Raw genomic sequence first — 26,697 nt, forward strand, 5'->3', positions numbered from 1 at the left:
TTTCTTCTTTGTTTTTTTGGAGGATTGCATACCAATTTAAAGTGGATACCACCACCTACCGTGACAGGATCATGGCAGGATAATTAATCTGCAATAAAATTATAAAACAATCGCGTGTCTATAAAGAAATGTATTACCCATCTAAGTTCACCACACCTTATCTCCATAGTATCTCTTCCTTATTCCTTTCACCTCCGGCCTCTCTCACCCATTGTTGCAATTGACTCTTTCTTCATTATATTCGACCCTTTGCATTAGTTGGCTATATGTCCAGCATTTCCAGACATACACACATACTTTTGAATTTACTTTTCCGGAACTTAAAAATATCTTCTCTGACTGACTGACTGTCTGTAAACTTCAAGGCACTACTTTATATTTAAAACACAGCACCACCCTGTCTGGTGACAATTATTGTACCTGCTGAAGACAAGCAATTGCTGCCACCTTCTTAGCTGTGTACGAATATCATCTATCTGCAATAATATTCCCTAAATTAATTTGAAATTGTGGGCTGTAAACTCCTGTTCCTACATGATCATTTTGATCCATCAGTAAATGTCTGTAAGCAATTATAAATATGATTCCTCATCTGGTTTGCACCCCAATTTAATGTCTGAAGTAGACCATAAAAAACTCATATTACATTGCTGTGTATGCCTCTAACTCTATTCAGTAACAATGTTCGGAAGCCCAATGAGAAGTTATTTTAGTATATCAGACTATGCAGCAATATACTGTTGGTGATATTGCTTTTTGTTTATCTTAGCTACCTAAATAACACAGCCAAAATCAGCACATCAAATGAGTAACAGATTTATTTATATACAAAACTGTTTACAGCAAGATTTCTGAAATAACGTCGACCCACAAGGGGATATTGGTGTTCAGTTTCACACCACCACCTTCACCATGGTATCAAGTCAACAGAAGGAGAAAAAAAACCTTTAAGAGCACCTTGAGTCATGAAGAGGAAGCAGATGAGGGAGTTTGAGGAACTGTAAGGCACAAGACACAGCATCACCAGCTTTAACCATCGTCAATAAATCAACTACTTACTCAGCAAAACTTGTGATAAAAAGTTATAATTACCCACTACAGGTACAACATGAGGATTATGAGGGAAAATCCACATTGTGTCACGTCTTTGTAAGGCTACAGGATCTAAGAAACACAAGTGATTAAGGATCTCAAGCTTCTGCCAGTGATCATAAAAGTCCACAATATGAATTAAATGGACCGCAAGCCATCCTGGCTTATCAAGCCTGCATAAACCATAACATCAAAACCATGAGCTCAAAGATTACTAATCTAACTCCGTAGCCTCGAGCCACTTAAATGTTCTTGGGCAGTGTTATAATGCAATTAAAAAAATTGCAACTCAACAGTGATCATAATTTTAACACACTTTTAAGAATATACTCAAGATATTGAAGGGAGAGCAAACCTGCATCACTCAAAATATAACCAATAGTATCAAACCATTTACTAAGATTCTATTTTTATTGTATAAAAAGGCCATAACTGGTAAATATCAAAGATCTATTTCAATCTATACTAAATTTCTCTGAGCGCTGTCCATAAACTCTTTATTACAGTCAATAAGGAGAAATTAAAAATAAACTGTAGAAACAGAGGATTAGTCTAATCTGCTTATCAGAAGAGCTTAAAATGTGAGTTGTTAAATTTACAAATAGATTCCTCCATTGTGAAGACACAGCTCAAGAGTTCATTGGTGAAAGGTACCTGAAGAAGAGTTGATAAAAATTACAGTGAGAGGAACTGTGAAACCAGGGAAATTTCTTGTGTGAAATCTCATTCCGGGGTGTTTAAGGAAATCCACCATTTGTGAGAGATACTGACATTTTAACACCACATTTAAAGCAATGTGAACTTTGACTCTCAATCACTGTTGAAATATCAGCCCTTAATAAGGTGAACCAGCCCTACATGTACATTAACCCAACTACTCAAAGAGATATGAGAGCTAAGTCGATGATGTGTCAAACATCTGATTTACAAGTACTTACTACCATAATACTTTCACAAAACAAAAAGATGTCATTAATTGGGACCAATATGTTTGGCAATATTATTATGCTTTCAGAGAAATTGGTTGAAAAGTCAAGATTTTGCCAAGTTATAGACAACATTTCAATACTTAAAGAAAGTGTTCACCGACTGGTTTTTTTTTTTGGTCAAAAACAAAGGTTGATCTTGCTCTTAGAATCTTCTGGCCTTTGGTTACAATTAGTGGGATTGTTTATCAACTGGCTGGGCGGGGGCCTTGCTATGTAAATCAATAAGATATCACATTTGAGCAGAAAAGTTCTGCCGCGGTGTCTTGGTGTCGGTGAGGTCACGATTGGCAAGCTGGTGAAGTTGTGGCTCCTGTCTTCAGCAAATGAGCTCTCTGATGTCCTGGATACACTTTTACATCATAGCGCACTTCTTCTCCTCTGGGGGTGCGTTTCCATCAGCTTTCTCCATCTCCAAAATTATCCGCTTGAAAACCTCCACAGCAGTCTGCATTGCAAGAATATTGTCATCAGAGTGTGATTTTGTCTCAGCATTAATATGTGGACTGCATTGATGAGTTGGTATTCAAAGAGATACCCGTCATTACCTCATTCTCCTTGGCTGAGGACTCCATGAATGCAGCACCCCAGGAATCAGCAAGTTTCTTTCCCTCCTCTGGCTTGATAACCCTGGGGAAAATATAACGGAAACTTAACTTACAGAAAACAAAAGAAAACCTTTTGTATTTTATTCGGCTAAACAGACAATACTTTGTTGGTTAAGAAAAAACTGAATATTACCAGACTTATCATTTACACATTTGTCATTAAAAATGTCTTCATTGTTGTATTATCAGTGATGTTTTTAATCTGACAGCAACAACATAATGCGGTTCAGATTTTAAAAACTTTCAAGAATCGTGATTACCTTTCCATGTGGAGATCTTTTTTGTTCCCTACAAGAACAGTTGGGACCCTAAAAACAAAAAAATTTAAAATATCACTTGGAAAAACGAAACAAAATATTTTTGGGAAGAATAACATTTTAAGGATCCAATTAAACTTACTGAATCTTTCCAACCATGTCTAGCAGCTTGTCATGTAGAATCTGCACAACTTCAAAACTGAACAAAGACAGACACTGCTGTGAGAAGAGTAGTCAGTATGTAACTCTAACATGTATGTTATTAACTAACTTACTATTTTAATACAATGCCAGTCCAAAGAAACCCACACTTTGGAATATTTGATTTATACAACGGGCCAACAGGCACACAATGAAGTTGAATACAAAACCAAAACCACAACAAATTGAACATTATAGACCTATTTATACGGAAATGATATGGCATAAGAAATTACACTGCTGGTATGTGTTCACAACACCAGGTTTAACCTTGTAAAACTTTGTGGTTTAGGATTAATGTATGATGAAGGTTAAGTCTGTAAATTAGATCACAATGTTGCTAATATAGTGATTTAAGACTTTATAATTGCAAGACACATAATGTTGTCTACCTAATATAGTGATTTAAGACTTTAAAAACAGCATATGCCTCATTATTCATACAGGTGTGACAACACAACCACTTACCTTTTATTGGAAGTCACTGCATAGACAAGGACATACCCATGGATGTCCATTGAGTGGGATTGGTGAAAAATTGAGTACTCATCCTACAGACAGAGGGGAGATATCTTATTGGGTATGGCTATTACCAAACACAAACATTATTAGATCGAGTCAGACATACAAGACTATAGCCTCTAGAATAAGCACTTCTGACAGATCAGAGTACACGCCATTATCCAGCATAAATTAGCACAGTTACAGCCAAGTACAGTCCCTGACAAAAGTCTTGTCGCTTGGGTACAAGTTGACCTTAAGTGCCCCTCAAATATATTTGTAATCAATTTTTTTTTACAAGAAATGGCTAATTTCAATCCCAACAGCTTTTGAAATAATGTTTTGGTGCCAAACGAAACTGCTGAAAAGCATTCTAACGTTCACAGCTTGGTAAAGCCCACTGAGTCAGTTTTTGCAAAGACAAAAGTCTTGTCGCCTTGTCATATGATGCACCCAATCCTAGATTACAGCCTCACCTGTGATCAATAATTGATCAATCAATTAGTGGGTGTGTATAAAAAGAACCCCAGCACACCAGACCTTCACATCAACTGCAACTTGACCTCTGACAACATGCCTAAGATTCACCCTGAGACCAAAGCGTTGATTATCAAGAGGCTGAAGACCAGATCCACTGCTGAGGTGGCTGACACCTTCAATGTGTCTCAGCGTCAAGTACAAAGAATAAGAAAAAGATTTGAAGAGACTGGAGATGTTTTTGACAAGCCCAGGTCCGGCAGACCCCGCAAGACAACTGCTCGGGAGGACCGTTTGTTGGCTCGAAAATCCAAGGCCAGCCCCTTTTCCACTGCAGCAGAGCTCCACCAGGCCTGGTCACCTCAAGTCCCCGTGTCAACCAGGACAGTTTGTAGAATTCTGTCTCGAAATGGCCTCCATGGTCGAATCAGTGCCCAGAAACCAGCACTAAACAAAAGGCAATTAAAAAAAACGTGTGGCATTTGCCAAGGCCCATAGCCTGCTAAAAGGATGGACGCTGGAAAAGTGGCAGAAGGTGGATTTCTCAGATGAATCTTCGGTTGAATTACATCACAGCCGCCGCAAATATTGCAGGAGACCTACTGGAGCCCGCATGGATCCGAGATTCACCCAGAAAACAGTTAAGTCTGGTGGCGGAAAAATCATGGTCTGGGGTTACATCCAGTATGGGGGTGTGCGAGAGATTTGCAGGGTGGAAGGCAATATCAATAGCCTAAAATATCAAGAAGTATTAGTTACTTCTTACATTCCCAACCATACAAGGGGTCAAATTTTGCAGCAGGATGGTGCTCCATCGCATACTTCCATCTCTACATCAAAGTTCCTCAAGGCAAAGAAGATCAAGGTGCTCCAGGACTGGCCAGCCCAGTCACCAGACATGAACATCATTGAGCATGTCTGGGGTAGAATGAAAGAGGAAGCATGGAAGACGAAACCAAAGAATCTTGATGAACTCTGGGAGGCATGTAAAACTGCTTTCTTTGCTATTCCTGATGACTTCATCAATAAATTGTATGAATCATTGTCGAACCGCATGGATGCAGTCCTTCAAGCTCATGGAAGTCATACAAGACATTAAATATGGATCTCACAGCACCACTACTTAATTCACTGATGTTATGCAACATATTTTTGTATTTGAAGTAAATTATTTGTTCAATTTTCACATTACTCTCTGTAGGCGACAAAACTTTTGTCTTGCCAAAATCTGACCTTTCTGTGTTCATTAAATGATCAATCTTTCTTCAGTGAAGCAAATTTATTTTAGTATATTAAACATAATTTGGGAGGGTTTTAGCTTTCATATGAGCCATTTCTAAAACCAATGGATAAATTAAAAGTCAGGTTATAAGCTGTTGTTTCTACAAAATGGATAAGTGACAAGACTTTTGTCAGGGACTGTATTATGGCCGGTTAGGCATGGTAGAGAACACTGACTTGACACATTAACCATCTGACTAACGCTAAATTGAACATTCAAGTGTCCCTATGACTTCTAGCCTAACACTAACAAAACAAACCAATATTTAACCTAATGTTATATCAGGATTTAACTGATCATTTCAGTTCCGATCAAGTGTGGATTTAAAACCAAGAGTTAAGTGCTTGTGTCAGATATGGTGGTAGCAGATGAACAACTTACTTGTCCTGCTGTATCAACCAGTTGAAGGTTGAAGTCTTGACCGTTCACGCTGACCAGTTTGTTAAAGGCTGGGGAGAGGGATGAACTAGTTTTACGAAACATTTCTTTACATTAAGTGAAAAACAGTTGGACTTTTTTTACTGCAATATCTTATAAACAATCTAATCAAACATACTGTTTTCGATGGTGGGGTCATAGGAGTCAACAAACTGTCCTTCCACAAACTGTATAGTAAGAGACGACTTTCCTGTGCGGGGCAGAGAAACATAACATGGTTGTTTAACTACCATTTTGTAATACATTTCTTAAGAACAATCCTCTAAATGACACATCTAAACAAACATTCACAAATACTGTCTCAGCATAGTTGCTTAAATTAAATTTAAATGAAAACCTACAGAGGACAAAACACATTACAAAATCAGTTACATGTGATACATCAAAGTCATTAACCTATTCAATTATGTGAGGTGATCAGGAATTGTAGCTATACTGCCACGGTAAAGGTTTTGATCATACTCAATCACATACTAGCAGCCATCATCAAATATGGTGCCGCAGTAGTATTTAAATAAAGTCACACAATGTGATAGCTGTAATTTCGGAATCTGTGAGCCTTTAAATTCAGTGATGTGAGAGGTTCAAATAGATGATACAAACAAGAGGATCGACAAATATTCACAGGTGAAATGACAGTGCTCTTCAGACACACTACAGTTCCTGCCAACACAGCTATAAACATTTGTGATCATCTGTGCATCTATGGAGTCATATACGTCTTGAAAGTTATAAAAATGTGTGATCTTAAAACGCTATAGAGGAACAGTTTTTTTGTAATGGCTAAAATCTGAGTAAATGATATGATATGTATGATACAAACTGAATGGCAAAACAGACAAATGTAATACAGTTAAAACAGAATTTAAAGAACATCAACGACTTGTATTAACTTGGTCGATTATGGTGACAAGCCAATCTTCTTAAACTCTTGGACTTTAGTTAAAACAGCAGGACTACAAGTGTCGACACACACCAAATGTCTCTACACCAGGATGTCACGGCCACATTTGTTTTCACAGAGCACGTTACACCTCACGTCATTACCAGATGGCTACAGCTAAACACCAAGATGATGTCGACATAAGTGTAATTTAGTAATCTACTGCTCATCAAACACAAGTAACACGAATAGACGCGAACACGGTTCAGCGTAGGAAGCTTTGCTGGAGTAGGTCGGACAGACCAGAGAGGAAAACAAAGCCAGGACGTTAGCCTGTTAGCCAGCTAGCTAACTAACACTAGCCGTGCACGAGCTCGTGTGCTTTACTCACCTACAGACCTGTAACCTATAACTGCAATCTTTCGATGTTTTGGTTGAGGCATGTTGGTGAAAGTTGTGTTCAATAGGTTTTAATCGTGAGGTACGCCACCTACTTTTACTATCTAAGCAAACTTTTATCGCCACATTCGTCTCACATCACGTGACAACAACAAACTTTTCAGAGCCGCCGCTCGAGCTCTCTGCTGGGCCTCGAGCTGGAAGTTTAAGTACAGAAAGTACAACTTGTACTTATCTAAAAAAAAAAAAAAAAAAAAAAAAAAAAAACGATCTTTCTTTATCTGCTATTGTAATCGATGTCGGTCGAAATATGAAATGAAGAAATTGTTCCAGCTGAAATTGGGGGAAAACAAACAAACTGTCGCCCAACGCGGTTACGATTTGCAAGTCAAAGTAACGGAAACTGTCACTGTGTAAGCACGCCGTCGTAAAACCAGCACGACGTCATAGCCGACACGGACGCGCAGTCTGGACACGCTGTACAGCAGAGGTCACTCTGTGCTCGTGTCTGTCAGACGGCTCTTTTAGACTTTTCCACAGTGACCTTCTGGCCACAATCACCAGGGATCTGTTTTTAAGACTCCTTCACATTTTGTAGATGTTATGTGATGAAAAGAACCTAGACATATATTCAGTCACGGCGTCATTTGAGAAGATTTTGATCCCGGAAAACCCCATCTGAGAAGACACTGTTGGGATTAGTGTGTAAGAAGTTAAATAGCCTAGTGTCTTCTGTTTATTGTGCTTATCTGACCTGCCGTCTACCCGGAAGATTGAGACACACAAATACGCCTAAATTGTATAAAAGATTGGGGAGACCCGATAAGTCATCCTATTATCCTATTGTGCCGACATTTAATATAGGGAATGTGGTCTAAATCTCTTGGTGAAAAAAGTGAAATACATGTAGCAGCATGCTTCTTTGTGAATTTTGCATTAAAAAATACCATCCCATATGGAAAAGATCGCACAAAAGGCCCCATGTCATATATATTACTTATAAGCTTCAGATAAAATATATAAACATTTAGTAAAATGTATGTATATCTTTTCCATATGGGATGGCCTAGTATATTGTGTTAGTTCTAGACCTGGAACCATGTAAAATGGGGTTTTGTTAGCCTTACTCAAGTAATTAAATAAAACCAAGAAAATAAATCTAGCAGTTATTTAAATTCACCTACTTCTTGTTCATGAAACAAAGAGTACTTGGTTTAAGTCAGCAAATGCTTTGAAGCCCACCCATATATCCCATCCATCTAGAGGCCTCTTGGAACACATACATGTAATCTGTATGATGTCTTAAACAAGCAACAGTAAGCATAAATGTATCCTAACTATTAATTGTATTAATTTGGGAATGTGTTGAAGGCACCACCAGCATGCAGGGCCATTTACTCCAATGCCAGCACCTGTCCTGCTGCCACTTACATTTTTTAGACTGATACACTTTTGCTGATTAAGTAGTTTCAATAGTTTTAGGGAAAACTTTTAACTAGCAAAAGATGTGTTGGATCATATATTTCCTGACTAATCTTATATTTTGCAAAGTTGCAAGCAAAGTTCTTGCACGACTGGCTTTTGTTAAATCAAAATAAACTGATGCTTTTCAAAAGTTTATCTTTATTATAAAATAAATCTAGTTTTAAGTGACGTTAAACAATATTAATAAGCTTGTTTACAATATATTTATCTATTGAGGGAACCATTATGTTCATTTTTGGATTTATTGCCATTGGTATCACAAAAGAGTCAGAGATACCCAACCCTACTTTTGACTCAACACTGTGCTTTATTCTGAACATAAAACAAAGTCACAGAATCAGTTATTCAAACACTGTGGATCGGACAAATAACAATGGCTGTTCAATGGCCCTGCATGCTGGTGGTGCCTTCAACACAGACTTTTAATCCCAAATTAATACAATTAATAGTTAAGATACATTTATGCTTACTTCTTAATCACTTCTTAAAATATTTTTTTACAGAATGGCTTTTATGTGATGTCGTCGTTTTAATGTTTGGTTATATTTGGTTTTACTATTTTATCTTATATTCGTTTACTATTGTATGTTTATCTATTTCACTTGATTTCATTTAATTTTGTTAATTTATTTGATTGTCACTTGTTATTTCATTTTATTTCTTCGTTTAGTTTTATCCTAACGATTGTTTTTAATGTTTCATCTATTGCACTGTTTTGCTGCCTTGTTTGTCGAAGCACTTTGTAAACCTTGTTTTTAAAAGGTGCTATATAAATAAAGTTATGACTGTTGCTTGTTTAAGACATCGTACAGATTACATGTATGTGTTCCAAGAGGCCTCTAGATGGATGGGATATATGGGTGGGCTTCAAAGCATTTACTGATTTAAACCAAGCACTCTTTGTTTCATAAACAAGAAGTAGGTGAATTTAAATAACTGCTAGATTTATTTTCTTGGTCTTATAATTACTTGGTTCACTGTAAAGACTATTTGGCACATCCTGGATCCCAGGATATATAATGAATATTGGGAAATGTTAATAGAAGCCCGCAGCCTTCAGACAATAAAACATCCCAATGACAGAAATCCCTACACTTATAAATTGTATGTGTACAATAACATACAGTACCAGTCAAAAGTTTGGACACACCTTCTCATTCAACTACTTTGAAGAATCTAAAATATAAAACATATTCTGGTTTGTTGAGCATTTGTTTGTTTACCACATAATTCCATATGTGTTCCTTCATAGTGTGGATGTCTTCAATATTAATCTACAATGTAGAAAAAAATAAAAATAAAGAAAAACCATTGAATGAGAAGGTGTGTCCCTCTTTTGACTGGTACTGTACATTAATACATGAGGAAGTTTTATTCAAACACTTTGAAACTGTCCCCAGAAACAAATGTTGTCTACTGTAGCTTTAAGCACAGCTGATCTGTCTTAACTAAAGCACCACTGTGTCATTATTTATCCTGTGTGTGTCTCTGCGTGCTGAGTCAACGTGGACCGATGTTGGGCTGATGCAGACCCGTGGTCCGTGCAGCGTTAACCCCACAGGGATGGTTAACCGGAAATTGTTTGGCGCTGGAGGTAAATGCTGCCGGGAGATGCTGCCGTCATAACCAGGCAGATGAAAACACAGAATAACCTCACTGGGACAGGTAATGCAACAGTTACTGTAAGAACCGGACAACTTTTAAATAACTTTGTTTCAGTAGTTGTCTGCCTCCGTTGTGCTGTAAAAGTAAAGTCAGCACCAAGGCTTCAGGGAGAGCAGGCTAGCTAGCTCACAACTAGCTGGCTAGCCTTAGCATTAGGGAGGGGGTGGGTGCCATAGCAACCGTTTAGGAAACATTGAGTGGTGCTAGCTAGCTGACACAGTCCAGGCTAACGCTGGTTTGTTGTGCTAGCGATCAACGAGACGTCAGCCAGACTTAAACGTCAAACTTAGCGTCTGTCAGCCACTCGATGCCACAGGTCTATGTCTGCGCCATTGCCCACGTTACTAAGCTGTGACTTTAGGACGAGCTGTTTCCCGTTAACGCTCACTAGCCGTGGAGGATGGCAGGCTGGTGCTGCAGGGTTGAGATTAGCTAACGTGGCTAACGGTAACGTCCATCACATGCAGTGAGCTAACGTTAGCATCAAGGCCGATCTGTGAACTTAGGTTACCTCAACGCCCCAGTTATGTACACGTCAAAGTAAACAGTGTTTCTCTGGTCAAACGTGGGATGATTGTCCTCAGATTAACCTCACGATAGACTGGTTTAACATCCAGTCACTTTATCAACGTGTTCAGGGGTTAACCTGACGTTGAATCTACCCGAGTCAACCAGCTGATCCGTGCTAATGCTCGAGCTGGCGTCTATTTAGCATGTAGTTATCGACTAAATGTTTCCTGGTATAATGAATGCTCTTCAACACATGTATTGTCAGCGTTAGGAGCATGTGTTACAGTTTAATGTGGTTGGAGGTCAGTATGTATGGTAGTTGGCTGACGTTCACGCTTGACTATGTTGGGGTCATTGAAAGTGTGTGATATCATAACATTTTCCTTTTCTTATCCTGAACCCCTCTGAATTATGCCTAAAGCGATATCATTTTCCTTGACGTGCAACAGGGGTTTTCATTTCATATTGTGGGTTAAAAATTGGACCTATACCTGTAACTAGTGTATGTTTTCCTGTTGTATTGATGTATAAACATCTGTCATTTCAGTATTCAGCTTGAACTAGTATGGATGTTGATGATTGCAATGGCCGGTCTTGCATATCAGGTAGGATTGTTTTTTTGTTTTTCAATCACAGATATACTTACCTTCATTAGTTGGAATGTTGTTCAAATGACATCTTGCTTTTGTTTCCTTTTTGGTTGCAGCTGGTGGAGACTCTTCAATGGAAAGAGAGTTTCCTGGTGCCCTTGGAGGTCCAACATCGAGCACCCCAAACAGCAAGGATACCTCCCCTAGTCGCTCCCTCAGTGGTCAGTGGAAAAAAAATCCCACAAAACAGACGATGTAATGGTTGATAAAATCCCAAAAGTTTATTTATTCCTCATGTCACTTCTGTTTTAGCTCCCAATATACAATGGGGAAATATAATAGTAATATATAATCTTACTGTGATATGTCAAATGTGGTGCAAAAATATACAGACATTTTTATGATGAATTTATTATTCAGATTGCACTTAATACATCTAATAATATCAATTTGAGACATTCCTACTGTATATAAATGACAAGTAAGACTGTGCATGCTCTGTTGTCTCTTTCTCTTCAGTGGCTACACGTTGGTTGACAGCTAATCTAATTAAGGGCCTTCTTTATCTTGGCTCATGTGTGTCTGTAGCAAACTCCATTAAAGTGGAGCTTTACAGTGATGAAGACCCAGGTCGCAGTACTGAAGATGAAAGAGTGGAGCGGGTAGAGGATGGAGGTCCAGAGCAAGGATCTGAGTCTGTCGGAGGCTACAGGGAGCTCACTAACTCTGAAACCATGCAAGCTGGAGCCACCAGACTGCCGAATGGAAAGCTCAAGTGTGACATCTGTGGAATGATCTGCATTGGGCCTAATGTTCTCATGGTGCACAAACGCAGCCATACAGGTGACTGATCAATTGACACAAGAACTGAACATAATGTTGATTGGGAAGAGTTGAACTCCAGCCATTAATTAAGACTGAGTGGCAGAAAAAAGCTGTTCTGATGATGGATAATAATTTGAAGGCCTTCTTGTACTTGCATTGACTTTGAGTGAAAGAACAAGAACGTACTATAGTTTGAATCAAACAAGTTGGGTTGACCGGTTTGATCTATCCTCAGGTGAGCGACCATTCCAGTGTAACCAGTGTGGTGCCTCCTTCACCCAAAAGGGAAACCTGCTCCGCCACATCAAGCTGCACTCAGGGGAGAAGCCCTTTAAATGTCCCTTTTGCAGCTATGCCTGTCGAAGAAGAGATGCGCTCACTGGCCACCTTCGCACTCATGCAGGTAGGACTAATTCAAACCTGATGATTGATTTTTTTTTGTCTTATGATAGTGTACAATAATGTGCTTATAATAATGCAATGCTCCCACTTGTCCCCAGTTTCCTCTCCAACTGTAGGGAAGCCATATAAGTGCAGTTATTGTGGGCGTAGTTACAAGCAGCAGAGCACCCTGGAGGAGCACCGTGAGCGCTGCCACAGCTATTTACAGAGTCTGGAGTCACAGCAGCCCTCTTGTGTACAGAATCCAGGTAAGGTTTCATGCCATTCATGGAGCTGACATGTCAGGAAAAAAAACACATTTTCTAAAATAAGACAGTGACTGCAAAATTATAAAATGGTGTCGTAAATATCAGTCTCCAAAGGGATTGTAGTGGCATCTAGTGTAGAAATGTAGTCTACCTCCTTAACAAAGTAATGCACACAACCCCTCACGTAGTTTCTTTTCTGTCCAAACATTGAAAACCAGCATACAACTTAAACATTTGGGATAAATGCTGTCTGGGTAATAAGCCCCCAATATAACATTACAATTTGTTTGTACTCTGTGCAGGAGAGGAGATCAGAGAGCTAGAGTTTATACCAGACTCTCTACTGCAACCCTCCTCAGACAAGATGGCATTTATCGATCGGCTCGCCAACAGCATCACCAAACGCAAGAGATCCACACCACAAAAATTTGTAGGTGAGCAATTTGTCTCAGTGCGGACAAGTTGTGGAAACTGAAACCAGCATTAATTGGATGAATTGGATTCCACATACAATAGTACTGATCTTTTTGTGCGAGTTGTGTCCACATGGTTTCACAGTTTTATGTATCCAAGCTGTGTGTTTGGCCATAGATTCAAACCAAATGTGAATTGAGTGGGGAACTTTCGTCCTTTGTTTTGAGGTTTAAAGATTGCAGTTACACATAACTGGTGCAGGAGAGCTGTGGTCTAACAGTGAAAATGAGACAAACTGTTTAATTAGACAGTAAACAAGTGAACAGTGATAAACCTTATGGTCAAAAACCTTATTATTCACAAAATCACTGTAATTCAAATGCTTTTTGTTTTGTGTATTGACTCCAGTACTTCAATCCTGTCTGGAAGAATAGGGTTGTCTAGTCATATAAAAAAAAATACTTCCATTTTGGAAGGGAATTTAATATGAACTAGATTTTGAATCTGAACTCTTATATCATAACCTAAAACATAATGTTGTCATCCAAAATAAATCCAAATAACTTTGCAGGCTGTTCTTTACCTGGGCAATCTGCCTGCCCATGTATTTATTTTTTCCCCAGACTTCTATAGTACAGTATCATAAGATTGGGTTTCTTTATTGCAGGACAGAAGCACATACGTCTCAACCTTGCAGATGCACATTATGAGGTCAGCGCTGGTTTGGATAAAGACGGGGAGATGCCCGCAGGTGACCTTGAAACCCCGCACTTTACTGGTCTGGGAGGAGAATACGCAGGTGTGGCAGGAAATGGAGGAGGAGGTGTCTCAGACACACTGAGGCCTCTACACCTTCCCACTACTCACCCTTCATCTTTATCAGAACTCAGGCCAATCCACAGCTCCATACACATCTCTGCCACGCTAGGCCCGAGGCTGGATTGCACAGGGACTGGAGCTGGGCTTGGAGCCGCGGGTGTTGGGGGGAGGGAGGCAGCAGAGGGTCATGAAGATCTGCCTGCGAGTCGAAGTCACGCGCCCTCACCTAGCAACGGTTGCCAGGACTCTACGGATTCAGAGAGCATGCCAGATGAGCCTTGCAACAGTACCGCTCTAACTCCGACCCTGCACAGTAACAACGGGCACCATCTTCATCACCCCAACAACCATCATCCAGCGCCTCCTCCTGTTGCACATCACAGGAGTCGGAACAGACACAATCCCAGCCACGCCAAAGACATGGAGGTGAAAAGAGAAGAAGGAGGCCACTCAGCCCTACCGCCCCCTGGCCTTGCCCCAACTCCAAGCCCACCTACAGCGGCCTCCTCCACCTCCAGGGAGTCCTTTCGGGTTGTCGATGGGGAGGGGCGAGCTGTGCGCTCTTTCCGTTGCGAGCACTGCCGTGTGCTTTTCCTGGACCATGTCATGTTTACCATCCACATGGGCTGCCACGGTTTTCGCCAGCCTTTTGAGTGTAACATCTGTGGCCACCGCAGCCAGGACCGCTATGAATTTTCTTCACACATTGTCCGTGGTGAGCACATCCTTGACTGAGGATGAAGGTTGGTCTACCTGTTTTAACCTAGAGCTAGTTATACACTGAGACAAGGACCCGGGTGGGTTTGGTCTGCACATGAGCAAAAGAAGACACTGATGACATGAAACTGATATGAATATTTTAAACAGGCACTGGTACAGTAATTATACTGGCAAGCTCGTTTATGTGTGTTTTCTTAAATTACAATAGGGGTCCTTGTTATCTTTTAATGCACTTTGAACAATTAATCCATTTAAGATGCACTTTTAATTCAATGTATTATAAAGTAGATTAAGAGTCAATGCACTTTTTTAATCCGCTGATGTGCCTTGCTCCAAAATTCAGGATTTAAACCTGATGCGCAAATTACAGTAGACAAATCTGACTTTTGTCCATAATCTGAAAGTGGTCCCTACTTGTGCACTTTAACAGAGATAACACATAAAAGACAATGATGTGAAGTTTATAGGCTCAATTACAATTGTTCTAAAAGCACTTCTTTCATGAAATAGTTCCCTAACAAATGTTATGTTACGCAAAGTTTTTTTTTTTCCAAGGTGGGTTGGATTCTGTAATAGATTGCTTTTTATAATGAGAAGTGAAGTGCAGACCAAACTCAAAAACCAGGTCCAAGTCAAACTGTTTGAGGGGTTGTCTGTCAATTAGAAATGCACTTTTGTGTGTGTGTGTGTGTGTGTGTGTGTGTGTGTGTGTGTGTGTGTGTGTGTGTGTGTGTGTGTGTGTGTGTGTGTGTGTGTGTGTGTGTGTGTGTGTGTGTGTGTGTGTGTGTGTGTGTGTGTGTGTGTGTGTGTGTGTGTGTGTGTGTGTGTGTGTGTGTGTGTGTGTGTGTGTGTGTGTGTGTGTGTGTGTGTGTGTGTGTGTGTGTAAAAGGGAGCACGTGACAGACCCTGTTTTATTGAAGTAAATTGAATAAGTGGAAAATGAAGGCCTTTGTGTGAATGCTGTGTGGCGCTGTGTATAAAATGTTTGTTTTTCTTTTCTATGACTGCTTTTGTTGCACTGATACCTGCCAGAATACTATGAATATATTAAACTATTTTATGGAATACATTAATGACCTGAACATTTCTCTCAAAATATGAGATAACGGATGGATTGTTTTTCTCAAAAGGAAAGGAATACGAGTATCACTGCCACAATTTCAGAGATTACTGAAGAGTTGAGGGTCTTCAAGTCAATTAACATTTCCATTTCGTAACCATATCAAACTACAAACCAACACTAATCTATTTCTTCTTAAATGATTTTTGGTGTTATCTCATTGTATTGTGCCTTTCTTCACCATGATCACACCTTGTTCACCAGACTGAAGGACTGGAGCTAGCGACTGTCCTACCTTGAATCAGGTCATTGTGGGAGACGTTAAAGATCTTGAGTTACAGAATAATCAACTTACTCAAGTTGTTTTTTTAGACACACGTCTCTGTCTTATAGCTTTGCACAACATTTCTATTCTCCTATTCCTCAAAAGTTGGCTTGATTTTCATTAATGTGTTGGCAAAGAACTAATTCTGCTAATTTATCAAAGACTAAATGTGCATGGCATTTGGCGCATGCTGCTATGACATGAATGAGTGCAGTGCGTAGTGGCGGTTTACTGTCGTCCTCACAGGTTAAGTCCAAATAAATGTATAAAATATATTTTATTTAAATTTACTTGGAACATATTTCAGTCCACAGAGTGAAATAGGTGTTTATTTCCAAATGGGTTATTTTGTATTAATCCTGTTGTGGTAAAATGGTGCAGAAATGAAATGTAAGTCGAGAGGAATATGAGAGTTATAAGAACATAGTCAGCTCTTGAGTCTGTCTTTATTTGTTTACATGTTAAATTAACAGATATGGTTGTTGTAGAAACTTTGTTTATATTTGACTTTAAGCACATTAAGTTGTACAGGAAAATTTTATAACTCTGGATTACAGAATTGGGAACAAAAATCAATACCTAATTTGTGTTGATGAACAGGACATTTTTAGATGATCCCCATTATAAATAACCACAAAAGTAAGTTTGGGACAAACTCGGATCAATGAATAACCAAAATGCTGGAAGGTTCAAAACCATCAGCTGACTTTAGCCCATTAACATTTGGGACAAGGTTTCCTTTTGAGTTTTTCATAGTTTACATTTTGCAGCATCAATAAATGTCGCTTTTCAAAAGTCTTTTGCGAGCTTAATAGAAACCACTGAATCAGTCAAGGCTTTAAATGGATATTTATGGTCATGGTTCCGTCATACACTAAACGGAGTCGCACATTTTTAAGTAGTGGTCTAAAAGCACATAAGCTCTAATGTTTTATTTATGAAGAGGAATAAAAAAAGTACTTTTTTTTTTTTACATTACTTCCCCATGAGTGTGGTTAGGTACAGTACCAAATAATGGTTCCCCCATGGCTGAACCAAAGAACCACTACTTACTACTGTTGAGCACTTTCCCCTATTACAGTGGCAAAATGAAAAAAATAGTAAAACATCTGTAGATACAGTTTCAATTAGGAAGAAGATGCAAGGTAATATTTTGTCTCCTTTCAGTGCTCTGTCATTAGAACCTTGTAGATGTTAATTGTCTTCTTTTCCAGGAATCTTTATCTTTAAACTTAGTTGTGCAGAAGACATTTGAAAAGATCAGTTGGGGTTCCCTTTCAAATTAAATATTAATTATTTTTTTTCCTTAACTGACCTTTGTTTTGAGAATTGATACAAGTTCTAAAGTCGAGATGCATTTGTTTCTATTGAGTGTTCAAAAGCTGACTTTGGTGCACAACACTATTACATTTAAGAGAGAAAGTCACTAAACAGTGCATTGTGGCTAAATCCTCACCAGTACATAAACACACTCACTTAAATTGTTAACATTTTTCTCTTCCAAAAATGCTTCATTTAATTATAAAATGATCTTGCCTTAATGTAATAGACTGTTAAATCATGTCAGGACAGATACAACATAATCTAGAAAACATTGACAGTGTGACTTTAAATGATTATAACACCAAAGTTGTCATTGCAATTTAATCAAATTGCAAAAACTGCTTTGACCCATCCATTACATCTGACTTCACTGTGTATAATGTGACGTAGGCAACAGCTTGTATTTACACAAGGGCCCAGGTGTGATTATTCTCCTGTTTGTGTGACTTCTTTGTAGTAAACTTTACTATTGTGCCTTTGGCCTGAGGTCTTCTCTGCATTTTGTTTCCTCTCAACAGTTAAATCACTCACATTTGAAGTGTAAAGCTTAACTTTCTAATTGTTAATCATGTGGTGCAAGTACTGCACATTACAACTGGCTCCACATTATTATTAGAGTTCAAAGAATACCACAAATCAATGACCTTGGCCAGAACCATTCATTTTTTTTAAAAACCCAATGACTATCAAAAGAACAAAAAATGATTCTGGTGATGCAGTTTTGCCAGAGCCAAAGATAGGATATATGTAAAACTAGACTCAGCTCCTTTATTGACCTTAAAGTTTGACAAATATTGTACAAAAGTAGTTATTGACGTGGCTAATCCTTTGCAGAATTTATATTTTTTAGTTCAGGTGTAGATTTTGTTTTTATTAATATTTACACCTAACATTAATGTGCTTCTTATCCTGATGCATGTGATACCAATGCTGTTTGCTCAACCTACACCCAGCCACTTTCCCTTTTAGATACAAGGACAACCAAATAAGTCTTCATTTCAATACTATAATTCTGAAAGAAGCTAATTTTGTGTTATTTTGTGGTCAAATGTTTGTTGCACCCTTCGTTCCCTTCAACTTTACCATCTTTGTTAACCTTTCTATCATGTAAATGGTCTGTATCGCTTTAAAACACTGCAGAGCTTTTTTTAAATGTATCATAGTGTAATTATGCATTTGCATAATTTGATTTTAAACCCACTGTAAATTTTGTACTGTAAGAAAGTCTATTCCAAATAAAATACTTGACAGGCCTGTCATTTCTAAAAGAACAATAAGCTTCACACATTCAAGTTTTTGTAAAGACTTTTGAATTTATTCCTCAGGTGTACACCATCTTCAAATTCTGCTTTACATGGGCTTAGGAGGAGCTCTTGGTGCACCAGCCTGTAAAAGAATCAAAGAAAAAAAGATTTAAGTTTTAAATACGATATATATCCTTTTCACTGTGGACAATGTGACGTGTCAAACAGGTGTAATAAATAAAATGGTTGCATTGCATTCATGTGTGCCAGTTCCAGCACAATACTTGCTGACAAAACACATCATTACTGTTATTAATTTCACCTGTGCTTTTCCTGCCATGACTATGCAAACGCTCCACTATGGGATAGGACTTTGTAGAGCTTCACTAAACAGATCTGACAGTAAACACAGAGTACAGTGCAGTAGATGGTACTCACAGCGGGCCTGAATCTGGGTGGTGGGGTGCGGTCTTTCCTGGCCTCACAAGAGCGGTTCCTCACCACTTTACTGTGGATGGCACAGCTGACACAGTAGTGCAGCTTCACATAGAGTTTGGGCAGGACATAAGCTGGAGAGTGAACATAAAAGGAGTGAGTATTATGAGGACAAGCCAACAGGGTCAAAATACAAAGACAGCTCATGATGTTTGAGATGAAAAACAAAAAAAAAGGTGAATACACTTACAGTCGAAGACACTGGCCTCGGAGATGTCTCTCACGGCCGCCGCCTCCACGATGTTCCTGATGACAAACTTCTTGATAGCCTTGTCTTTGGGGACACAGCGGGCACAGTTGGTGCAGCGGATGGGCTGCACGTGGCCGCGGCCCTTCTTGGCACGACCGTTATTCCTTCTTTTCTTGGTCTGTAAAACAAAACACCATAGTTAGAAAGACATACAAATGACAGCCGGACCACTTGGGAATGGCTAGTGACCATCAATGTTTTCTTTGGTACATAAGAAAGAACACGCAGCCTCAGGTATCAAACACTGTCATGTACTGAAAACTGGTGTCAATTTAAGATGCAAGCCATTTAGACAAATATCTTGTATGATTGCTGTGTTTAGATGGCATTTAAGCACTTAAGTTATTTGATAAAAGAAAAAAAAGGTCCATATGTCCTCAAGGTACAGTCCATTAAAAAAATATATCTTAAATATGGATATATATTTTTTTTTATTTAACAAAAATACCAAACTGTAACTCTGTTTTACTTTTAATTGTTGCAGAGTATTTTGAATTACATTGTTTCCAAAGGCTTTTGCAAAAAATTGGAGAAGAAAATTAAGGGTATCAAAAGATAAACCCTCTCACTTCAGTAGATTACTTTAAAATGCTAATACAAAACAATAATTTGGAATATTTGTGTTTCAGTTTGTAGGAGTGTCCATCCATTGGCTCGTGTGTCTTCTACACTTTAACATGGATTATGGTATGCGTGTGATGACCGCGGGGGCTCGAGTCGGCTACCATTGCAACAAACGGAATACACATATATCAAAATGTAAAGCTGTCCATTTTATTCAACTGAATGATAAGTGATCATAGTGAGAACTAAACATATGTTTTTAATCCACATGGCCTCGCTGTCTATTCTCCGCACGTTAACATTAGCCTTCGCTGGTTCTCAGGAACACATGCACAAAAACGGTTAGCATGCTAATAGCTAGCATTAGGCCCAGACTTCATTTATAACATACTGAAGTGACATCCAAGAATTATCCCCCACATTGTGGTTTAGATATGTGATGAAAATACATCATAAGACCGAAGAATGTGTGATTATTTAAATAAAACGACTGTTAATTCTGTGTTTGCCACACGGAGGCCACTGAAGCACACTCACCATGTTGCACGGGAAGCTGGAAAGAGAACCGGAAGAGGTTGCTCTGCCAAAAGTAGTGCCATCCGCTCCGCCCTCAAAATATTTTTTTTGCAAAAATATAAGCTCGTCGATTTCTTGTTTGATTTTTGTTGATACAACGTTATGTGTTTTAATTATCTGTTTCAATAAAAAAAATATTATACATATTTTCTTCAAGGAAATTACATGTAATAACACTCTATTCGCGGAGGGATATCAGGGAAGTCAAGGTTTCATACAAGCGTCACCCGAGTGAGCGGAGTTCTATATTACCTCATTCTAATCACAGAGGCGGTGCAATCGGGCTGCGCCGTATAATAATACAAGCCCACCTATGTTCTTCGGCTCTCCACGTAGAATCGACAATACAGATACAAGTTTGATATAATAAATATCTTCCATCAAATTAATACATTTTAAAAGGATAGGTGAAACACAGTTCTTAATTTGTGACAAAAAAAATGTAAAGTAATAATTCCACTGATTTATATTGGCCACGTATTTTTCACCTTTAAGTAAATTGCAATTTTGCTTACAATGGTAGATATCGGTGACCAGATATTAACATGCAGCTGAATTATATCAAACTATTTTAACTTTATGCAAGGTACCTTGCAACAAATGCAAGGTATGAAAATTAATTTGCAGACTTGAGTTAGATAACTTGTTGAAAGTGAGTTTAACTTTGTGTAAATGTAGTTGTCATAGAAGTCTGCACTACATTTCCACGTCAGAATAACATCTTTAATTAAACTTTTATGAAAATGAAAAAGACATACTCTTCACTGTTTTGGATAACCTAACTAATCCAAGTTTGAGGATTTCAAGATTGCCATACTTAAGGTACCAAAGGCTGCCTGGAAGGTGGAATACATATTTTATTTAATATTTTGGATTTGACAGCTCTTGTAATCACAAACAGTTACAGTTCTGCTTCAGGTCAAAGAGTGGAATAGCGCTGTGTTGAGGCAGAGTTTCTCTGAGAGGTTCATGTGTGCCGTTTCCTGTATTTTTAACTACAAAAACTTTGAGAGACCACTCGATGGCACTATATCAGAAAGTTTATCTACTGGAAGATAACTGGATGTAACTTCAAACATCTCTGCAAAATGGACAGTAAAGTCCATGAGCACTCATGATGACATCAAAGTAGCGGGGAAGTTAAGCAGTAAAGGTTTCATTAAATCAATTCAACTACAGATTTTAAAAGACTGACAGCTTTTTTGCATCCCATAATAATAGTCTCTTGATACCTCCCTCGTTTCTTTGGCTCGACGTTCAAGCAGACACACTGTGGGTCAAGCTTTAGCACCTGTTGCATAAGGTTCAAAAGGCTCTGCGAAAATGCAAATAAAGCCTCAAGAGATTATAAAACTGCTTTGAGTCAGCTTGCTCCAGCGACAATGTAGTGCTGGAGAGACCGACATAAAAATTGAATGTGTAAGTGTCCTTGCACTTCAACACAATGTCCCATAGCTGTTTAGTATTTTATTATATGGTTCTGTAATAAAGGCTCAACCGTTTCTTATATTGAACATGTTACATTTTCATTCTCTCTGCTCTAATAATTGGTTAATTTTATTTAATTTTTTTATTTATTGTAATTGTGGCTCTGGAGGTAGAGCCAGGGTTGGTGGTTTGATGCCCAGTTCCTCCTGTCTGCTTGTAGAAATGCCTTCCTTGCTTGCTTTGTGTATGGTTGAATGACAGGCAAATTGTACCGAGAAGTTTCAGCCCACAATAACTGACCAGGGATTTACAGACAGCGAATTGATTCAATTTGCAGGTGTTGATACACATATTAAAAGTCTGTGTTCATATTAAATAAACATGAAAATAACCCAAATACAATTTTAAAAGTTTATTTAAATAATTCTGTGCCCTGTCCTTATTTCTTCTTGCTCTTCTTGTCTTTTGCCTTCTTTTTGCTTGGCTTCTCGGCATTGGCTTTTTTGTAGAGGTAAAGTCCCACCAAGCCGAGCAGAGTGGGCACCAGAGCCAAACACACGAGGGGGAACACGTCGTTAACCACTTTCTGCCACGACGTCTGCTGTGTTAGAGAAACCACCTCCACCTCAAACTCAAGGTCAGCATCACCTAGGACAAGTTCATGTTCAATGTTAGGTCAAAGCAGATGTTGATCAAGAACATCCTTTCATTTTTAACCATCTAAATGGACATACATTTTATGGACATAAAACCATGTACATATAATAAATGAGGACATGAAATACAAAATAAAATATATATCAAATTACAGCTACAAAACAAAAATCGGTGACTAACCTATATTTAAAAGAACAACTGGTGATATTCTACACTTGTCTTGTCAACAAATATGATATTCAATTAGTTAAACTAACAAATATAGTAATATCTTATTCTTCTGTGCCATGTTCACATTTAAAACAGTTAAACACAGGCACTGCAGTTTATTTAGATTTATTCCCACATGCAGCATCCTGGCGTAATTACTCACTAGCGTGTATATATTAATCCTCAACTGAAAATAGTCCCCAACAAATGTACAATTTACTCCAGTTTAAAAAGTATTTTCTATAATTTTAGTGTGATGCTGTTTAAAAAAATGATTGACTCTTTCTTTAAAAGTAAAGCTTAACTCTATACACAGACTAACACCTCGTTGGTTTTGGTCTTTTCATAATATTTGTTGACAATAAGAAAACTTTAGAATAACAGCAGACGTATGCTTAAAAATGTTTAGTGTTATTGTGCTGATGTATGTGATCATGTTGTGTGTGTTGTTCAGTGAATTGCAAAACACTGATCTTCAGTATGTACAGAATTGGGACTTTCTGCAAATAAATACTGTACTATTGAAACAGAGTTCATTGCATTCAACACCAATTTGTTTTCTTTATGAGAATTAGTTCAGTACCTGGAATCGTAGGAGGGTAACCTTTTTTTCCATATGCAAGGTGAGATGGGATAGTGGCTTTGATTTTTTGCCTGAATGATAGAAAGAGAAATACAAAACACATTTCCTGAATAAGTATTTCTCAGATAATTCAAGACAATAGTTATTGAATTGGTTCATGACTGCATGCAGTTATTGAAAAGATAATCTTTTGCTTTGCTCTTTCTTACCAGTGGACCTTTACTTTTCACTTACCCTTCACACACACCAACCAAGCTTTGTTCCAGACCTGATAAGAAAATCACACAGAAAGAGTCAATCAGCAAAGTGAGCACAAGCCCTCGGCCGGCACATAACGGGCTGCAGTTATCTCTCAGATGTAAGCCAATCAAAGTGACACTGATTGAGCAGCACAAAAGGAATTACTGTTAATTTACCGGCAATAACAGTCCTCTTCCCCAGCTCGACCACCAGAGGATCCAGAGAAAGCGATGAGTCAATCACCTTTCCATCCATCAGTTTACCCTGGTCAGTGACACATACAACGTGAGGCATGAGATGGTGACATGAAAGAGAGATACTGAGAGATTTCATAGCTTGATATGTTTAAATGTATTTATATTTGAGTAATTTTGATGGATTTGACTCATCATGTCAATAATACGTTAGAATTTATTGACCACCTAGCATTTTTGATGAATAAATAATACACTCATAGCGTGTGTCTAGATTGTTACTTTTTTCTCATGTCGGTATAAAGCTACTGTCTGCAGCAGGTTAGCTTAGCACAAGGACAGGAAACAGCTCCCCTGTCTCTGTCTAAATTTAACATAATCCACCTGCGAGATGTCTACAGATTTAGCAGGGAAGAAAATAAGCATATTTCAAACAATATTTAAAAATTAAGTAAAATGATTGACTATAGGGAAAAAAACAACTATTTCGGACCTTTAAATTAAAAAAAGTTTAGGTCAATTCTCATAAACTAAGAAGGCACATACTTTTATCAGTTATCTTATTATTGTTTGATTCTAGGATTTTTATTCAATTTGAGATTTGTATTATGTTGTGTTATAATAGAAATATTGTAATTGTATTATTTAATGTATGTACTGCACAACGTGTAAACATAATAGCCTATGTATATTTAATATGTAGAGTTGTTTTGAATGTAACAACTACTTGAATAAACAATGATCAAAACCTAGGGCATATTGGCACTATTTATGTTCATTACTGTATGCTGTATATCAGCCCAGTTCGTTCTTCTCAGGTATTACCATTTTTAGTTTTTTCTTTATTAAGTCTTCTGTAAATGTCTCCTTTGAAACCCTGTAGTTTACAACACATTTACTTACAGTTGTTGTATACATTAACTAACATTAAAATATGTGTTGCTGTGCCTATGCATCTTCAATTAATTTAAAAAAAAACTGTATGTTTTTAAATTCCTGAGGATCAACATGCGTGTGGACAGAAAATCCCGAGCCTCCAGGGGGCTACTGTGCACGCATGGATGAAGTGGTTCTGGGTTTATTGCTGACGTGTTGCACCGCCCCATCACTCCATAGTGAAATCAGAGGCGCGATAAAAGCCCACGAGATAGAGCAAAAATAAAACACCCTGACGGGCAATAAACCACAACCTGTCATATGTTCAATCAGATGAGACATTTCTAACCGCAGATCTGCGTGTGCTTCCTAAATGCACCAACGTAGCGGTCCGAGTGCACATGGGTCACGCAGACGGTGCCACATAGACAACCACTGCTCTCACCAGCAGCTGGGCCAGTTTCCCTTCATATTATAATAAAAACGTATCCTGCACGCAGCGGACTGGATTGTGTTATTGGTTTCGACGACCGTGTCTCTGACTTTACCGTGTAGTGGATCCGCAGCGTGTCTCCCATCGTGGAAAGTACAGAGCAAGTTTCGGGTTTCACCTTGGGTCAGAAGAGTTAACTGTTAACACTGCTGCATTTATTGGACAGTGGGTGTCATTGCGTTAAGAACTGCTGTGTTATTTGCAGGAGGCCTGTGACTGTCTGAACTCACCAGGGTCTCCACCTGCAGCTCCTCGGCTTCACTGTCTTCTCCCCGCGCGAGTCCACAGGTGAAAGCTGCGAGCAGCAGCAGCAGCAGCAGGGAAATGCTGCTCTTCATTGTAAACTTCTGGGAAACAGCTGCCATTCAACAACTTCCGCGTAGGTTTCTTCCACACACGCACACACAGAGAGAGAGAGAGAGAGAGAGAGAGAGTAGAGAGCTGCGCGCTGGCCCCCTGTGTCCAAAATGGCTCAGCGCCGAGTAATGCTGAGGTGTTATTACACTGTAGCGATAAGGACTCGCGGCCCGTGGACGTTGTCCCAACACCTGGGTCTCCCTCAAGAGCCCGCCTCAAAGCATTCCACCAGCATCCCATCAGGCTGCCGGGGCTGAGAAGCGGAAGCGGTGCTCTGCAGAGGCGCAGGAGGGCGGTGCTGCGCAGCGGCTAGCCGGCGCTGCTGCTGCTCAACATCCTACTTCAGAGCCGGCTACACAGACGCCACGTCGATGCTGGTCCTCACCGCAGACATGTGAAGAAGATGATGGGTAGCAGGCAGTGTCCGCCCGGAGCTGATGTTAAATAAGTGGGTTAACATATTCAGTGAAGGCGATGAGAACATTTACAAAAAAAATGTCTCTGAAATGTCTGCATCAAGGGCCAAATGAAAGTTTGGGGTAATACACATTGTTACTTGTAAATAATTGAACACTGGGAAAAAAGTAATCTGTTTGTGGTTGTGCTTTCATCAGCTTTGGTTGACATTGGTCATGGCAGCAAAAGCAAACAGCCCAACAACTTTGAAATTTTGCTAAACTCTGATTGGTGCCTGGTGGTACATTACATCACCATTTCCCAAATGAGATGGCTTCAAACCCCAAGAAAAGCAAGACTAATAAAATCAATTAACAATCAGAGGTGTTTTGTGTTTATAGGACCACATTGAGAATTTGATTTGGAAAATCTTTTTCCAGGGCCTTTTAAATCACATAACTGCACGATAGTCCAAATGTGAGCTCAAATACGTATAACAAAACAAACATTGTGTTGTACAAGCTCGATTAACGCATATTCAACGAAATTATTCTTATAGATCTGTTAGATATTGTAAGAAAATTAGATGTTCTGAAAACTGCCAGAAATGTTGAGGTTTTATTC

The 26,697-nt window shown here is 38.7% G+C and overlaps 4 protein-coding genes across 7 annotated transcripts; 1 reads left to right on the forward strand and 3 right to left on the reverse strand.

Moving 5' to 3' along the window:
• Positions 1–800: 800 nt before the first annotated feature.
• rhebl1 (Ras homolog, mTORC1 binding like 1) lies at positions 801–7,383 on the reverse strand. The gene is made up of 8 exons (XM_054616725.1): positions 7,117–7,383; positions 5,961–6,032; positions 5,786–5,853; positions 3,613–3,695; positions 3,086–3,142; positions 2,947–2,994; positions 2,627–2,708; positions 801–2,526 (listed from the first exon to the last, which is right to left on the reverse strand). Exons 1-8 carry the CDS (start codon positions 7,166–7,168, stop codon positions 2,434–2,436), a joined length of 555 nt encoding a protein of 184 aa, XP_054472700.1. The 5' UTR covers positions 7,169–7,383; the 3' UTR covers positions 801–2,433.
• Positions 7,384–10,107: 2,724 nt separating this feature from the next.
• LOC129105739 (zinc finger protein Eos-like) lies at positions 10,108–15,458 on the forward strand. 4 transcript variants are annotated; one of them, XM_054616916.1, is made up of 8 exons: positions 10,108–10,291; positions 11,332–11,389; positions 11,491–11,595; positions 11,963–12,217; positions 12,435–12,602; positions 12,700–12,849; positions 13,152–13,283; positions 13,931–15,458. In XM_054616916.1, exons 2-8 carry the CDS (start codon positions 11,350–11,352, stop codon positions 14,815–14,817), a joined length of 1,737 nt encoding a protein of 578 aa, XP_054472891.1. In that variant the 5' UTR covers positions 10,108–10,291; positions 11,332–11,349; the 3' UTR covers positions 14,818–15,458. The 4 variants fall into 4 exon arrangements, with proteins under 4 accessions (XP_054472891.1, XP_054472889.1, XP_054472892.1 ...); XM_054616914.1 differs by having other exon boundaries at positions 10,108–10,274; XM_054616915.1 differs by lacking the exon at positions 10,108–10,291 and adding an exon at positions 10,541–10,721.
• Positions 15,459–18,803: 3,345 nt separating this feature from the next.
• LOC129105670 (40S ribosomal protein S26) lies at positions 18,804–20,751 on the reverse strand. The gene is made up of 4 exons (XM_054616822.1): positions 20,601–20,751; positions 19,440–19,617; positions 19,193–19,323; positions 18,804–18,896 (listed from the first exon to the last, which is right to left on the reverse strand). Exons 1-4 carry the CDS (start codon positions 20,601–20,603, stop codon positions 18,861–18,863), a joined length of 348 nt encoding a protein of 115 aa, XP_054472797.1. The 5' UTR covers positions 20,604–20,751; the 3' UTR covers positions 18,804–18,860.
• A 1,715-nt stretch (positions 20,752–22,466) lies between these two features.
• On the reverse strand, positions 22,467–25,965 carry fkbp11 (FKBP prolyl isomerase 11). Its single transcript, XM_054616094.1, has 6 exons — positions 25,551–25,965; positions 25,376–25,438; positions 23,934–24,021; positions 23,752–23,785; positions 23,518–23,588; positions 22,467–22,715 (listed from the first exon to the last, which is right to left on the reverse strand). Exons 1-6 carry the CDS (start codon positions 25,683–25,685, stop codon positions 22,507–22,509), a joined length of 600 nt encoding a protein of 199 aa, XP_054472069.1. The 5' UTR covers positions 25,686–25,965; the 3' UTR covers positions 22,467–22,506.
• Between the last annotated feature and the right edge of the window lie 732 nt (positions 25,966–26,697).

The sequence above is a fragment of the Anoplopoma fimbria genome, chromosome 17, assembly GCF_027596085.1.
Source record: "Anoplopoma fimbria isolate UVic2021 breed Golden Eagle Sablefish chromosome 17, Afim_UVic_2022, whole genome shotgun sequence".
NCBI lineage: Eukaryota > Metazoa > Chordata > Actinopteri > Perciformes > Anoplopomatidae > Anoplopoma > Anoplopoma fimbria.